General features: G+C 48.0%; 1 protein-coding gene across 15 annotated transcripts in view; it reads left to right on the top strand.

The window, feature by feature from the left end:
• The window catches only part of odad4 (outer dynein arm docking complex subunit 4), an 83013-nt gene that overhangs the window by 15313 nt on the left and 52726 nt on the right, over nt 1–14974 (top strand). For 12 of the 15 annotated variants that reach the window (XM_070864591.1, XM_070864601.1, XM_070864604.1 and 9 more), the window contains exons 9-13: nt 32–228; nt 1767–1867; nt 3572–3671; nt 5906–5956; nt 7844–7894. In XM_070864591.1, the coding sequence (XP_070720692.1) occupies nt 32–228; nt 1767–1867; nt 3572–3671; nt 5906–5956; nt 7844–7894 (500 nt within the window). The remainder of the gene's footprint in view (nt 1–31; nt 229–1766; nt 1868–3571; nt 3672–5905; nt 5957–7843; nt 7895–14974) is intronic. The other 3 variants (XM_070864592.1, XM_070864603.1, XM_070864605.1) reach the window with 3 other exon arrangements.

Genomic DNA, 14974 nt, shown 5'->3' with positions numbered 1-14974 from the left:
GAAACTCCGTTGTATTTTGGATTTTCTGCAGTTGGATGGAGAAGGAACCTCTCACAAAATCCAACCTGGAGCGCACTTGGCTCTACCATGAGATTGGGCGCTGCCACCTGGAACTTAACAACAATAACGAGGCTCGCAAATATGGATTAAAATCCTTGGTATCGGCGGAAAAGGCAGGAGATGAAGAGTGGAAAATGAACGCCAATGTGCTGGTGGCACAAGCTGAAAGTAAGGAGCAAAAACAGGAACAACACTTCAAAGTCCTTCACAAGTTCAAATCCTCCCAAATTCATCCAGTTTGGGCCAATTTCATTTATTGCTACTTTCCAAAGCTGTTCTTTAAAAAGTCACATGGTTAGAGAAAGTCCATCACTAAACAAACATAGCGAGCTAAAAAAAACAATGAGATTTACAAATCCCAAATTTAGATTTGGAACCCTGCAGGATGCTCATGGAGAGTTTGAATACCCTGCTGTCACTGAGGGGGCTAAATTCAATAAGGCCCGTTAACGGGCGAGGGGATCGTGATTTGCAATTTCAAAATTCTCATCCTTATTTTCAAATCCCTCCATGGCCTTGCCCCTCCCTATTTCTGTAATCTTCTCCAGCCCCACAATACCTCCCCCCACCCCCCTCCCAAAATGTCTGCGCTCCTCAAATTATACCCTCTTGAGCATCCCTGATTATAATCGCTCCATCTTCGGTGGCCATGCCTTCTGTTGCCTGGGCCCCAAGCTCTGGAACTCCCTGCCTAAATCTCTCTTTCCTCCTACAAGACGCTGCTTAAAACCTACTTCTTTGACCAAGCTTTTAGTCACCTGCGCTAATTTCTATTTATGCAGTTCGGTGTCAAATTTTTATCTCATAATGCCTTGGGACGTTTTACTACGTGAAAGGCACTATATAAATACAAGTTGTTGTTGTTGCACCCGTGAAAGTAATGTGTGCTGCTTGCTAATTAACATGATTGAAGTGCAGAGCCCAATGATCATCACGCTGTTAGTTGGTTCAGTGCTCAGAGCCCAATATCGGGGGAAGCCTGATCTCTATTTAAAGGTTGCCTGCAGAGTGAAATGCTGTCTGCACCTCTTAAAGGGGAGATGCTTTCCAAAAGAAGCACCTCATTCTTAGTGGAGCTAATGAAAGGGGAAGTTACCAAGGTCACAACAGGACAGAGAAAGGGCAACTTGCTTCTCGGATGCAGCAGTTGGAGGCCTTAGTGCAGGGGGTCGATAGGTGCTCTACCCACAGGGAGCCAGGAAAACCTCCAGACAGATTGTACAAAGGCAGTGGGAGCAGATTGCTGAAGCAGACGGTGCCACCAGTCTTTCCCCCAGCACTTGGATCCAGAGCTGGGAGAAGTTTAAGGACCTCAGTGCTATAATCATGTTAATTAGTAGGCAGCATGATTTTTGCGAGCTGCCTGCGTTACTTTTAATGGGCGTGGGCACATCGCGATCCCCACATCCGTGTTCGGACTTTATCGAATGTAGCATCCTCGGTTCCTACTCTCAGCTGTGCAATGTAGGGAGAGCTGAAGTCAGGAGCTTCCTTACAGGGGCAGAGGGAATATTGGAGGAAGATTCACCCGTGTAGATGTCCGAGGAACTTGGGTGCAACGTTCCACTGGGTGTTGTAGCACTGAGTCACATCGAACAGGGAGAATCCAAGCTTCATCCCTGTACTGCAAGGTGGGGAAAACAGAACAAAGGGAAAGTTCACATCATCTTTCACAACCTCAAGTGTTCATTTTTTTATTCTACCAGTTAAACTAAGCAATCCTCAGACTGCAGTTACTTTCTTTGAAAAGGCCTTGGGCAAAGCCAGACAGCTGAAGGATGAGCCAGCGGAGCACGCAATTTCGAATGTGAGTACCCTTATTAAATCCACGTAGTATCGTAGTGTTGCTGCTGTCCTGTGAGGTCAGTGCTAAGAAAACTGATTGGGTTCCCTGATGGGTCTCTGCTGATTTTAGCACAAAACCACCCCAAACAGGAAGGAGGCAGGCTCCATCCCTGTACAAACTGGCAGATAGGGGGTATGGTAGCATAGTGGTTATGTGACTGGACTAATAATCCAGAGGCCTGGACTAATGAGTTCAAATCCTATCATGGCAGCTGGGAATTTATAATTCAGTTCATTACATAAATCTGGAATAAAATGCTTGTATCAATAATGGCGACCATGAAACTACTGGATTGTAAAAACCCATCTGGTTCACTAATGCCCCTTTAGGGAAGGAAATCTGCCAGTCTGGCCTATATGTGACTCCAGACTCGCAGCAATGCAGTTGACTTGCAACTGCCCCCTTCAGTCATGATCTTATTGAATGGCGGGACAGGCTCGAGGGGCCAAATGGCCTACTCCTGCTCTTATTTATTATGTTCTTATGAAATGGCCTGACAAGCCACTTAAGAAGGCACCTCACCACCATCTTCTCGAGGGCAATTAGGGATGGGCAATAAATGCCAGCCTTGCCAGCGACGCCCACATCCCGTGGATGAATTAAAAAAAATACCAGATAACCCTGGGTTCTGAAAAGCAGTAGAATTCACCAGCCTTCATGTTACATAAAAGCTTTTTGAGTGTTGCTAACTTTAAACAACATCACAGCTCCATTCTGCTTCCATGCCCAGATACATGATCCAGACATAGTAATGCACTGGCCAATCTCTTCACATTCATGCCCACTGTACAGAATTGCAATGGACCAAACTATATTGGCTGTCAGCTGTGACTCAGTGGGTAGGACTCTCGCCTCTGAGTCCGAAGGTTGTGGATTCAAGTCCCACTCCAGGGACTTCAGCACATAAATCTACCAGGACGGTGCTAAGCGAGGTGCCATTTTTCGGTTGAGACGTTAATCTGAGGCCCTGTCCGCTCTCTCAGGTGGAAGTAAAAGATCCCACAGCACTATTTCGAAGAAGAGCAGAGGAGTTATCCCCGATGTCCTGGCCAATATTTATCCCTCAATCAGCATAACAGAAACAGATTATCCGGTTATTATCACATTGCTGTTTGTGGGAGCTTGCTGTGCGCAAGTTGGCTACCGCATTTCCCACATTACAACAATGACTATCCTTCAAAAAGTACTTCATTGGCTGTAAAACGCTTTGAGACGTCCGGTGGTCGTGAAAGATGCTATATAAATGCAAGTATTTCTTATATAGAATCCCAATGGATGAATCCCAATTTACTCCAACTGTACAGAACTACAATGGCCCATGTGCTTATGTGCGGATCTGGGCTGTCAGAACAGAACATTGCAACGGAGTTTAATTCTTTTTTGCCCAACGCACAAGAGAACTGCATCTTCCAGTCAGAATCTCTGGAGGGATCAGGTGTGGGAACCCTGGCTGATTGTTCCCTGTCCTCGACCAGCCGACATCGAGGCCCATTGTAACACTGCAAAAGCTGCCGTGATTATGATCAGGCAACTAGTACAGACCTAGGGATAGAACCCGTGCTCCTCATCTCGATTTAGTGTGCTCTAATCTAATTATTAGAAGTTGTGGCACAATTCAGTCTGTGCACTGTAAGCCTCATTAATACCACACTGCTCCTACTACAGGCGCTGAAAACTGGCAAAGAAAAAATAGAGACGGATGAAAAGACAAAACAAGAAGAGCTTGAGCAGCTGCATAAGAAACAGAGAGCTAGACGACCGGATGGTAGGACACCTGGCTATGCCTGGGCGCACACACTGGGAGGCATACATCACGCATCTACGGGGGCCTCTAAACACCATTTAGCAAGGAATGCCTGTGTCACCACTGTTCATACTCATTTTGTCCTCTGCCCCGAGATCTGAATTGAAATATTTTACTTGCACAATACACCCCATATAACAGTGATTAGACTACAATACTAATTATAAAGAAGTAATTTGGGATGTCTCAAAGATACAACAAGACTATTGTGTTTTTTCCTGTTCCTTTATTTTTCTTCCATCTCTATTAAGTAGCTCCCTACAGGTTTCCTCCCCTATTCATTCCCTTGTTAACCCTAAACCCTTGATATCTGCTATCTGGCAATTATTCACAGGAGAGAAATGCAGATATTTCAATTCACAGCTCACCACGTTTTTATTTTCATGAATTTGCATTTTGGGCTCATCAAGCAGAGGAATGAGAGCAAAAGACTTTCCATTCTAGGCATCAGTATCAACATCAAACACTTCCAGGGCAGGTACAGCACGGGGTTAGATACAGAGTAAAGCTCCCTCTACACTGTCCCCATCAATGTCTTTTAATCCAACATCAGTACAGCAGCCCCATTGTGTGCCATTTTAATGACACGATGCTTTTATTTACAGTACTGGGGATAATGGTGACAGACACGAGATAAGAGTGTTTTTTTCTTGGTTGGGAGAAGAACTTTTTACATGAAATAAAGCACAGTGGAGCTAAACCTGTTGGTATAACGTGAGGATGGTCAGAGACAGATTCAGATGATCATCAAACTTGGCTTTATACATGTTCAGTGATGCTCATCGAAGCATGGTATTTCTGATCAATGAATGCTCCTCATTCAGGTATCTTCTCTTCAATTTTCATTGTCTGAACTACTTTTTGGTAAATATTCTGATTAACGCTGCTGACAGGTGGCCTCGCCCACTGGAAAATCGGAAATTTGGGTGTGGATTGTGCACTATTTAAAATCATGGCCCAAATTTCCGCCATGTGGTCTTGGTGGGCAAGGAAGCAACGGCAAAAATGACCCCTTACCGGCCAGGTTTGAGCAGGTGGACACCACACATCTCCAACACTCTGCCTTGTAAGCGGATACTAGGAGACTCGGGACAGTACGTTTGGTATGAGTCTCTCCATCACATGACCAGCCTTCACTCAGGGTCAGCCGAGTGATGCAGCCGAGGTCAAACTATAGCACCGTGTGTTTTTACACAATGTGCATCGACTCTCCATCGAGATCCAACAGCCCCCGTGGTTTGTGTGACTTTGTAATGCAATTCACCTCTATTCCCTCTTCCATGGAGCTTCCACCCTGTAACTGTAAACAAGGCACATCCACTCACTCTGTCGTCAAGGACTTGGGTGTTGATTAAGGACCAAGAATTCAGTACAAACAGCACAGCTCAGCATCCGATTAGAGGATTCGCAGACACGAGCGCTATAAACAAAGCAAGAGACAGATTTTCATTTCAATATCCTTCCTCAGAACCTTGGTTTTTAATGATGAGGCTGATTAGATGAAGTCGCTTAATGATGAGGCTGATTAGATGAAGTAAACGTCGTTTGATTAACAAGGCCCATAGAAAATCCAAACAAAGCACACAGAATTCAAAGCAGAGAAGTTATGTAAAACTTACGTAGAATCTTAGTTTGACCACACTTACTACAGAATACAGAAAGAGGATAGAGGCACTGGAGAAGATGCAGAAAAGATTTACAAGGATAATACCAGAACTGAGACGTTACAACTTACAGAAAGACTGAACGGGCTGAGGCTCTTTTCTCCAGAACAGAGAAGGCTGAGGGGTGACCTGATCGAGGTCTTTAAAATTATCAAGGGCTTAATAGGGTAGACGTAGAGAAGATATTTCCACTTGTGGGGAGTTCAAGACTAGGGATATAAAATAGTTACTAAAAATCTAATAAGGACTTCAGAAGAAATTGTTTTACCCAGAGTGGTGAGAATGTGGAATTCACTACTACAGGGAGTGGTTGAGGCAAATAGCATAGATGCATATAAGGGGAAGCTAAATAAACACATTATGGAGAAAGGAATAGAAGGATTATAGGGTGAGATGAAGAGAGGTGGGAGGAGGCTTGTGTGGAGCATAAACACCTGCACGGACCCGTTGGACTGAATGGCCGGTTTCTATGCTATGTACCTATGCAAGGATTGAGTAGATTTTTTTAACCTCTCAATTTTACCACAATAGTTTCTCCGGTGGTTGTTGAGCGCATCAGGATTGAAAAAACTTCACGTGAAGGTAGGTTCCTAGTGTAGCCAGCATGTGTACCGCCAACAACATATACTGAGTCACATCGCATCTGCTCTGTCTCATTTACAATCCTGCCCTCGAGTTCCAAATTGACTTCTTGCTGAAGCATTGTTCACATGAGTTATGGCTATTCCATTACTGTAGCCAGTGGACCATTACACATGTGTCAGCCTTAACAGTGAGTGTTGATGGTGAGTGCCTGATTGTACGGGATATCAAAGCTGAGCCTAATCCTGTCGTCACCCAACGTACAGTCAAGCACACTTCACTGGATAGTGCGTAGGAAGAAAAACCTTGGTGAATTTATCTCTCCTACTTCCAAGGGCACTACAAACAATCAAAGCATCCCTACCACCAACCTAGCTGAGATCCACTAAGTCAGCACAGGAGCAGGCAACACACCTGGCATCATCCTGGTCTGAGTGGCTCAGCCACCCACTGGACCAACTGGCTGAGCTGTAGTGGGAGAACATAAGAACATAAGAAATAGGAGCAGAAGTTGGCCACTTGGCCCCTCGAGCCTGCTCTGCCATTTAATAAGATCATGGCTGATCTGATCTTGGCCTCAACTCCACTTCCCTGCCCGCTCCCCATAACCCTTTATTCCCTTATCGCTGGCGCCATGTTTCAATGGCCCAGAAATCCGGGTGTGCCTATATTTGGGTGCGCCAGAATGGTGAGATCCAAGGTTCCCCAGTTATTGGGCCTCGAGTCTCATTGCAATAGAGCCAGCGTGGCAGAACAGCCCGATGGCGAAGACTGCAGAAAAAATCGGGTCCAATTCAGGATGGTAGGTGGGTGGGGGGGAGCGAGAAAATGCAGGGCCGGGGGGTTGGGGGCCTTGTAGCCGTGAGGGACGGGACCAGGAGCGTGAGCGCTGGCAATCGGGAAGGTGGTTAAACATGGAGTCAGGAGAAGCTCTTTTCCTTCTCCCGGCTCCATATTCAGTTACATTACTTACCTTCTTTGTTGCAAGTGATCACTAGGGCTGGTTTCTCAGAGTGCTGCCGGCAATGGCGCTGGCTGCCTCGGGACAAATCAGTCTTGGAGAGAGTGAAGTATAGCTCCCACAACTGAGTAAAATTTGTGTAACCTGCTATCTTCCTAATGCAGCCTTCCTGCTAACTTTTGAGCAGATGCCTCAGAAATCTGCAGAAATAGAGCCAGACCTTTCAGGAGTGAAATTAGGAAACACTTCTACACACAAAGTGTGGTAGAAGTTTGGAACTCTCTTCCGCAAACAGCAATTGATGCAAGGTCAATTGTTAATTTGAAATCTGAGATTGATGAATTTCTGTTAACAAAGGTATTAAGGGATATTGGGCAAAAGCAGGTATATGGACTTAGATCGCAGATCCGCCATGATCTAACTGAATGGTGGAACAGGCTCGAGGGGCTAAGTGGCCTATTGCTGTTCCTATGAACCAGGTCAAAGAACTGCCCAAAAGCCAGCAAAGTAAGTGGGATGACCACACTCTACCTGTACTCCAATTGACTTCTGGTTAAGGCACTCAGGGCGGTGAAATTGGTGCAATAGCATAAACTGGGCAAATAGTGAATCGGCAACAGTGGAAAACAAAATGGGGCGCGGTGTAAAACGGGCTGTTGATTCATTGTGAGCCCGTTTCATGTTACCAGTGAAGAGAATTTCACCCCCAGAGACACCTGATTAAAACAAGTGTTATTAGGTCAGGTACTCACAGAATCCCATCAATGGATAGAAGCTACCAGCATGTCAAACAAAAGCAACAGTCAGAATGTTATTTGCATCTAGGGAGAGCCACTGGCATTTCGAATTTTCATAAACAGTTGAAGTGACACTTACGGGACTGAGTAGAATTTGTTTAACCTGTAGAATCTGTTTTCCCACACTAGGCGCCGTACAGCGTGATGAGACATTTGAGACTGATGCATTCGGTTCTGAGGGTAGGTTCTCAGTGTAGCCAGCACTGCGTGCCGTCATCGCTGCTGCGTGGTGCGGTTATACCCAATCACATCAACATCTGCCCTTTCTAGATCACTGCCTCGGAGTTCTGATTGAAAGCTTTTCCCGGTACCTCATTATAGAAATCCCCAAGGACTGGATTTTCGGCTTTGATGATTTCGGGGCGGTAATGGTGGCGGGGCGGTAAAGTTTGCGGGGACAATTTGATGACTGAGTCTGGGGTGCAGCGCTAAGGGAGGTGTTGTACACCTCTCTTGGGCGCTAGCATGGGGAAATCCACAGCTACCGAACCGAGCGGGAGCGCTCTGACAGACGCCTGGAGAGAAAAAAACCTGAAAAAAACCCCACAAAAATATCCCCAATACCACTATGCCACCACAACGTAGATTGCAAAAAAAAATTACAAGAAAAAACAAACACACTTACGTGAGGACTGCATTACTTACCTCTCTGCAGTCGGTATAGGTTCCCTGCCTGATTTCCCAGACGTTCACTGTGGGGCGTACGGGACGGCTGAGAGCCAAAAAGCGTGCTGTGTTGTAACCAGGCGCGTGGCAAACCAGCGCAGCTCATCCAGGCGGTATTGCCCAGCACCGCCACAAAGCCGTCCCCGAAACCCCCCCGGGGCGCTGGCAGCTGACTGCCCACCCAGAAGACCTCACTGCTGCCTTCGCTGCCGCTCCGGGGTGATAGACGGAGCGCAAAGGACTGGAAAATCCGCCCCTCATGAGTTTCCATTCCTGTAAATTACCCCTTTAAACTACAACCCCTCAATAGCTGCAGGAACATATCCAAAAGCATATGAAAATAGATTACGCTGTTAGAATTCAGATGGTGTTCATCAAGGTTAGGGTATCAGTGGGGGAATGGCAAATTTTCCATCATACGAACAAACACTCCAAAGACAGATACAGCACGGGTTGGATCCAGAGTAAAGCTCCCTCTACACTCTCCCATCAAACACTCCCAGGGCAGATACAGCATGGGTTTGATAATGCCTAAAACTCCCTCTACACTGTACCATCAAACACTCCCAGGGCACGTACAGCATGAGGTTAGATACAGAATAAAGCTCCTTCTACACTGTCCCATCAAACACTCTCAGAGCAGGTACAGCACGGGTTAGATGCAGAGTAAAGCTCCCTCTACACTGACCCATCAAACGCTCCCAGGGCAGGTACAGCATGGGGTTAGATATAGAGTAAAGCTCCCTCTACACTGTCCCATCAAACAGTCCCAGGGCACTTACAGGACTGAGACTGCCCTTGGACACAGAGCTGATAGCAAATTTTCATTGAGTTGGATTAAACCCAGGTTTGATAATTGGGAACCAGTATTTAATCCACTGCACCCTGAAGTCCAACCTTGTTACATTGTGTTATAACTGGACTACATGCCTTAACTGGCATCTGTGGCAAAACTGGTATTGGAACTGATACGTCCCTACTACACAGTATAAATGCACACGAGGCTGATGCTTGAGAGAAGGTCAGTCTGTGACCTGTCCTTTATTCCTTAGCAATCAAGTGATGAAGGTGGGTGGAGCTTCCCCTTTTATACCTGAAGGTTCAGGTTAGGATTGTCTCCCACCTAGTGGTCAGTGTTCTCACGGTGTACAACTTAGATCAGATTATACATGGGTTACAATGCTGGTTGAATATATGACATCACCTCCCCCCCCAAAGTCTTATTGGGATCACAGGTTGAGTCTCTCTGGTGGTTTACGCTCCCTTGTAGAGCGCCTGAGTTGGGGCTCCGGTTGTTGGGCGCTGGCCTGAGTGTCTGCTGTTTGCAGTGCCTCAGGCCTGTCCGGACTGCCCACAGTGTCTGGGCTCTCCTCGCTTTGGTTCCGGTGTTCGGTCACCTGTGGTGGAGTGAACTCTATATCGTGTTCTTCCTCTGCTTCTTCTATGGGGTTGCTGAACCTCCTTTTTGTTTGATCCACATGTTTGCAGCAGATTTGTCCATTGGTAAGTTTAACTACCAGAATCCTATTTCCCTCTTTGGCAACCACAGTGCCTGCGAGCCATTTGGGCCCTGCAGCGTAGTTGAGGACAAAAACAGGATCATTTACATCAATACATCGCGCCCTCGTATTTCTGTCATGGTAGTGATATTGTGACTGGCGCCTGCTCTCGACAATTTCTTTCATGGTGGGGTGTATAAGGGATAATCGGGTTTTGAGCGTCCTTTTCATTAGTAGCTCTGCGGGTGGAACCCCTGTGAGCGAGTGTGGTCGGGATCTATAGGCCAACAGGAGGCGTGATAAGCGGGTTTGTAGGGAACCCCCTTGGAATCTGAGCATCCCCTGTTTGATTATCTGCACTGCTCGTTCTGCCTGGCCGTTTGAGGCCGGCTTGAACGGTGCCGTTCTAACATGGTTAATTCCATTGCCTGCCATGAAGTCCTGGAATTCAGTGCTTGTGAAGCACGGGCCATTGTCGCTGACCAAGATGTCCGGTATACCGTGGGCGGCGAACATTGCCCGTAGACTTTCTACCGTGGTAGAGGATGTGCTTGAATTTAAAATGTCACACGCGATCCATTTGGAGTAGGCATCTACTACAACCAAAAACATTTTCCCCATGAAAGGACCTGCGCAGTCCACATGGATGCGTGACCAAGGCTTGGCGGGCCAGGGGCTAAGGGGGGCTTCCCTGGGCGCATGGCCCAGCTGGGCACACGTGTTGCACCTGCGAATACAAAGTTCCAGATCTGCGTCTATCCCTGGCCACCAAACGTGTGACCTAGCAATTGCCTTCATCGTGACAATGCCCGGGTGCCCATTGTGGAGTTTTCTTATGAACACCTCTCTGCCCATCTGGGGCATGACTACGCGGTTTCCCCACAGTAGGCCATCGGCCTGAATCGAGAGTTCATCCTTGCGCCTGTGAAATGGTTTAAATTTCTCAGGGCATGCCCTGTACGTGGCTGCCCAGTCCCCATTCAGGACACATTTCTTGACTAGAGACAATAGCGGGTCTCTATTTGTCCAGACTTTAATCTGACGGGCTGTCACGGGTGAGCCTTCGCTTCCGAAAGCTTCAACAGCCATGACCATCTCAGCAGCATGCTCGGTCGCCCCCTCAGTGGTGGCTAGTGGGAGCCTGCTGAGTGCATCGGCGCAGTTTTCGGTGCCCGGTCTGTGCCGAATTGTGTAGTTATAGGCAGCTAACGTGAGTGCCCACCTCTGTATGCGGGCCGATGCGTTTGCATTTATGGCCTTGTTGTCGGCCAAAAGGGACGTTAGGGGTTTGTGATCTGTCTCCAGCTCAAATTTCCTGCCAAACAGGTACTGGTGCATTTTCTTTACCGCATATACACATGCGAGCGCCTCCTTTTCTACCATCCCGTAGCCCCTTTCTGCCTGGGACAGACTCCTGGAGACATAAGCTACCGGCTGTAACTGACCCTTGGCATTGACATGCTGCAACACACACCCGACACCATAGGACGACGCATCGCACGTTAAAACAAGTTTCTTACATGGGTCATATAGCGTTAACAGATTGTTGGAACATAACAAATTGCGTGCTCTATTAAAAGCCCTTTCCTGGCTGTCCCCCCCAGACCCATTCGCGACCTTTGCATAGGAGCACGTGTAGCAGCTCTAGCAGCGTGCTCAATTTGGGAAGAAAGTTACCAAAATAGTTCAGGAGCCCCAGGAACGAACGCAGCTCCGTCGTGTTACGGGGTCTGGGTGCTCTCTGGATCGCTTCCGTCTTGGATGCTGTAGGGCTGATCCCGTCTGCTGCTACCCTCATCCCCAGGAATTCTACTCTGGAGCTAGGAAGACGCACTTCGCCTTTTTCAGTCGCAGAACTACCCGGTCCAGTCTGCGTAGCACCTCCTCCAGGTTGTGGAGGTGTTCTTCAGTATCGTAACCCGTAATGAGGATGTCGTCCTGAAAAACTACCGTCCCTGGAATCGACTTGAGGAGGCTTTCCATATTTCATTGGAAGATCGCGGCAGCCGAGCGAATCCCGAACGGACATCTGTTGTACTCAAACAACCCCTTGTGTGTCGTGATGGTGGTCAGCTTCTTCGACTCACTCGCCAGCTCCTGGGTCATGTAAGCTGAGGTCAGGTCCAATTTTGAAAAAAGTTTGCCACCGGATAGCGTCGCAAAGAGGTCCTCCGCTCTCGGTAGCGGGTACTGGTCTTGGAGTGACACCCGATTGATGGTGGCCTTGTAATCGCCACATATCCTGACCGACCCATCCGCCTTGAGCACCGGCACAATCGGGCTCGCCCAGTCACTGAATTCGACTGGCGAGATGATGCCTTCCCTCAACAGGCGGTCCAATTCGCCTTCTATCTTTTCCCGCTTCACGTACGGCACTGCTCTGGCCCTGTGGTGTACTGGTCTGGCGTCCGGGTTTATGTGAATCACTACCTTGGCCCCCATGAAAGTGCCAATGCCGGGTTGAAATAATGAATCAAATTTGTCCAGGACCTGTGAGCATGATACTCGCTCCACAGAGGAAATTGCATTGACATCGCCCCATTTCCAGTTCATGACAGCAAGCCAACTCCTCCCCAGTAGTGCGGGACCGTCCCCTGGGACAATCCAGAGTGGCAACCTGTTCTCCGAATCTTTGTGGGTCACGACTACCGTGGCGCTGCCTAGCACCGGAATGATCTGCTTTGTGTAAGTCCGTAGCTGTGCGTCAATCGGCGATAATTTTGGCCTCCTGGCCTTGGATGCCCACAACTTTTCGAACTGTTTGATACCCATCAGGGACTGGCTGGCACCCGTGTCTAACTCCATTGATACTGGGATGCCATTGAGGAGCACTTTCATCATTATCGGTGGCGTCCTGGTGTATGAACTGTATACGTGCTCCACATGAACTCGCTGAACTTCAGCTTCCAGCGATTTCCCCCAGTGTCCATTTCTGCAATTTATGCAGGTATTTTGCTCATCTCTGCAAACTCCGGCTGAATGTATGCCTCCACGCCTCCAGCATGAGTTGCGGTTTGAAACAAAAGGTCCCTTGCCAGCCGATCGTCCCTGACTGCCCCTGTTATTGTCCTTGAGTGCACCATTAACAGGTGTTGATGGCCTCATTACTGGCCGCATTGTCCCTTGCAATAGCGTGAATCGCTGTTCAGCTTGCCATTGTCTCTGTCGAACTCCCCCTCTGGGTTCGACTACATGTTGAGGCATGCCTGACTGCCCTTGTCTGCCTGGAGAACTGTGTGCTGCTTTAACAATGTTGAATCTCTGTCCCAACCATTCCTTAACACAGTACCTCTCGTCTGTTCTGCTAGTGGCCATGCTCGCGTGGTTTAAATCCCAGTTTCTTGTCGCCATTGATACGTCCTTACTACACAGTATAAATGCACACGAGGCCGATGCTTGAGAGAAGGTCAGTCTGTGACCTGTCCTTTAATTTCTTAGCACTCAAGTGATGAAGGTGGGTGGAGCTTCCCCTTTTATACCTGAAGGTCCAGGTTAGGAGTGTCTCCCACCTAGTGGTCAGTGTTCTCACGGTGTACAACTTAGATCAGATTATATATGGGTTACAATGCTGGTTGAATACATGACAGGAACAGAGTTCGTTTGTATCTTTTGGGTGAGTGAGAGGGGCCTTTGTGTTAGGAAAAGTCAGTGGAATGTTTGTTGCTGGTATAAGGGAGGAGCATACACATGCGCTCCCTTTACCATCAAACACTCCCGTAACCCATACAACCAAACGCAGTGTCTCGGACTATATAGAGCAAAGTTTCAAGGGGAAGAGTTTTTGTTCTGTTACAGTAGCAGAATTTCCCTGTTGCTGAAGGCCTTTCTCCCCTTTCCCCATGGTGAGTGTCCCGAGAGGACCAGTGGACAACCTGCTGTGTACTGGCCACCAAGACATCCTCCTAGCGATCAGGGGGAAGAGTCCCACCCACTACGAGCACCTGGGCTCGTGTGGCACCTCAGATATCAGCAATTTGTCAGGGTGGGTATTAAACCTGTGCCCAAGGGTTAATCAACAGCTGCATTACTGCCCCATGTCATCTTGAAAACAGGTTGGCTCCATTCAATCTGCTCTCACAGACTCGAGTGCTGGTTATAACTCGGTATAAGGAAGGTTTGAGCCAGCATTGCCCGGGCTTTACTCTGTGTGTCAGCAGATACCAACTTCAGAACGTTATTGGCATTTAGTTACCTCGAACCACTGTCCTCTGGCCCTGAAATTCCGAACAGTGTGCCCCACCAGCAGAAGTGGGGTGAAGGGGGCTGCAAGTGAGGAGGCCCAAACACTGTCCCAAATTACGGAGTTCAGGGTCATTTACATACTCGGGGCAGCTGCAGAATCTCCCCCAACTCACCAACTGCAAAGTTGAAGCAGAGTCACATTGTCCCAATGGAGAGGAAGCCAAGAATGGCTCAACCAACAGTGCATTTTAAACCTGCAGCTCCCACTGGAACAGTTTTAGAATTAATTGATCCCCAGGCAATTCAGAAGAAACCTCTTTACCCAGAGAGTGGCGAGAATGTGGAACTCTTTACCACCGGGAGTGGTTGAATCGAATACAATCGATGCATTTAAGGGGAGGCTAGACAAGCATATGAGGGAGAAGGGAAGAGAGGGTTATGCTGATAGATTCAGATGAGGAAAAACGGGAGGAGGCTGGAGTGGAGCATAAACGGCGGCATGGACTGGTTGGGCCGAATGGCCTGTTCCTGTCCCGTAGTATATCCTGTGTAATCCTGTGATCTCTCCCAGGATCAATCATCTGAAGCTGGAAGAATTGTGGGGCCTATCACTGACCTCAGTGCCACTAGCTGCAGCACTCAGCAGGCAAGTTTCCCTAAAGCCTGCCTAGGGTTTAATGTCTGGAATCCATAAGGTGGCCTGCCATACGTCCCCATTGAGGTAGGGGCTGATGGAAGATTGAGCCCCTCGTTTCCTCCCCACCCCCAAAAATTCTCCTGAGGGCACTCGTGGAGCAGCGCCTCGGCGGAACCATGTTCCGTCGACCCAATCCGAATAATACCTTCGCTCCGATCGGAATTTCAGAGCCCGGTTTATGAGGCCGTTTAGCGATTGATAAACAGATGGACTGTA

The sequence above is a fragment of the Pristiophorus japonicus genome, chromosome 21 (genome assembly GCF_044704955.1).
Source record: "Pristiophorus japonicus isolate sPriJap1 chromosome 21, sPriJap1.hap1, whole genome shotgun sequence".
NCBI lineage: Eukaryota > Metazoa > Chordata > Chondrichthyes > Pristiophoridae > Pristiophorus > Pristiophorus japonicus.
Note: the sequence above shows the minus strand (reverse complement) of the source record. Positions and strands in the feature narration are given on the sequence as shown.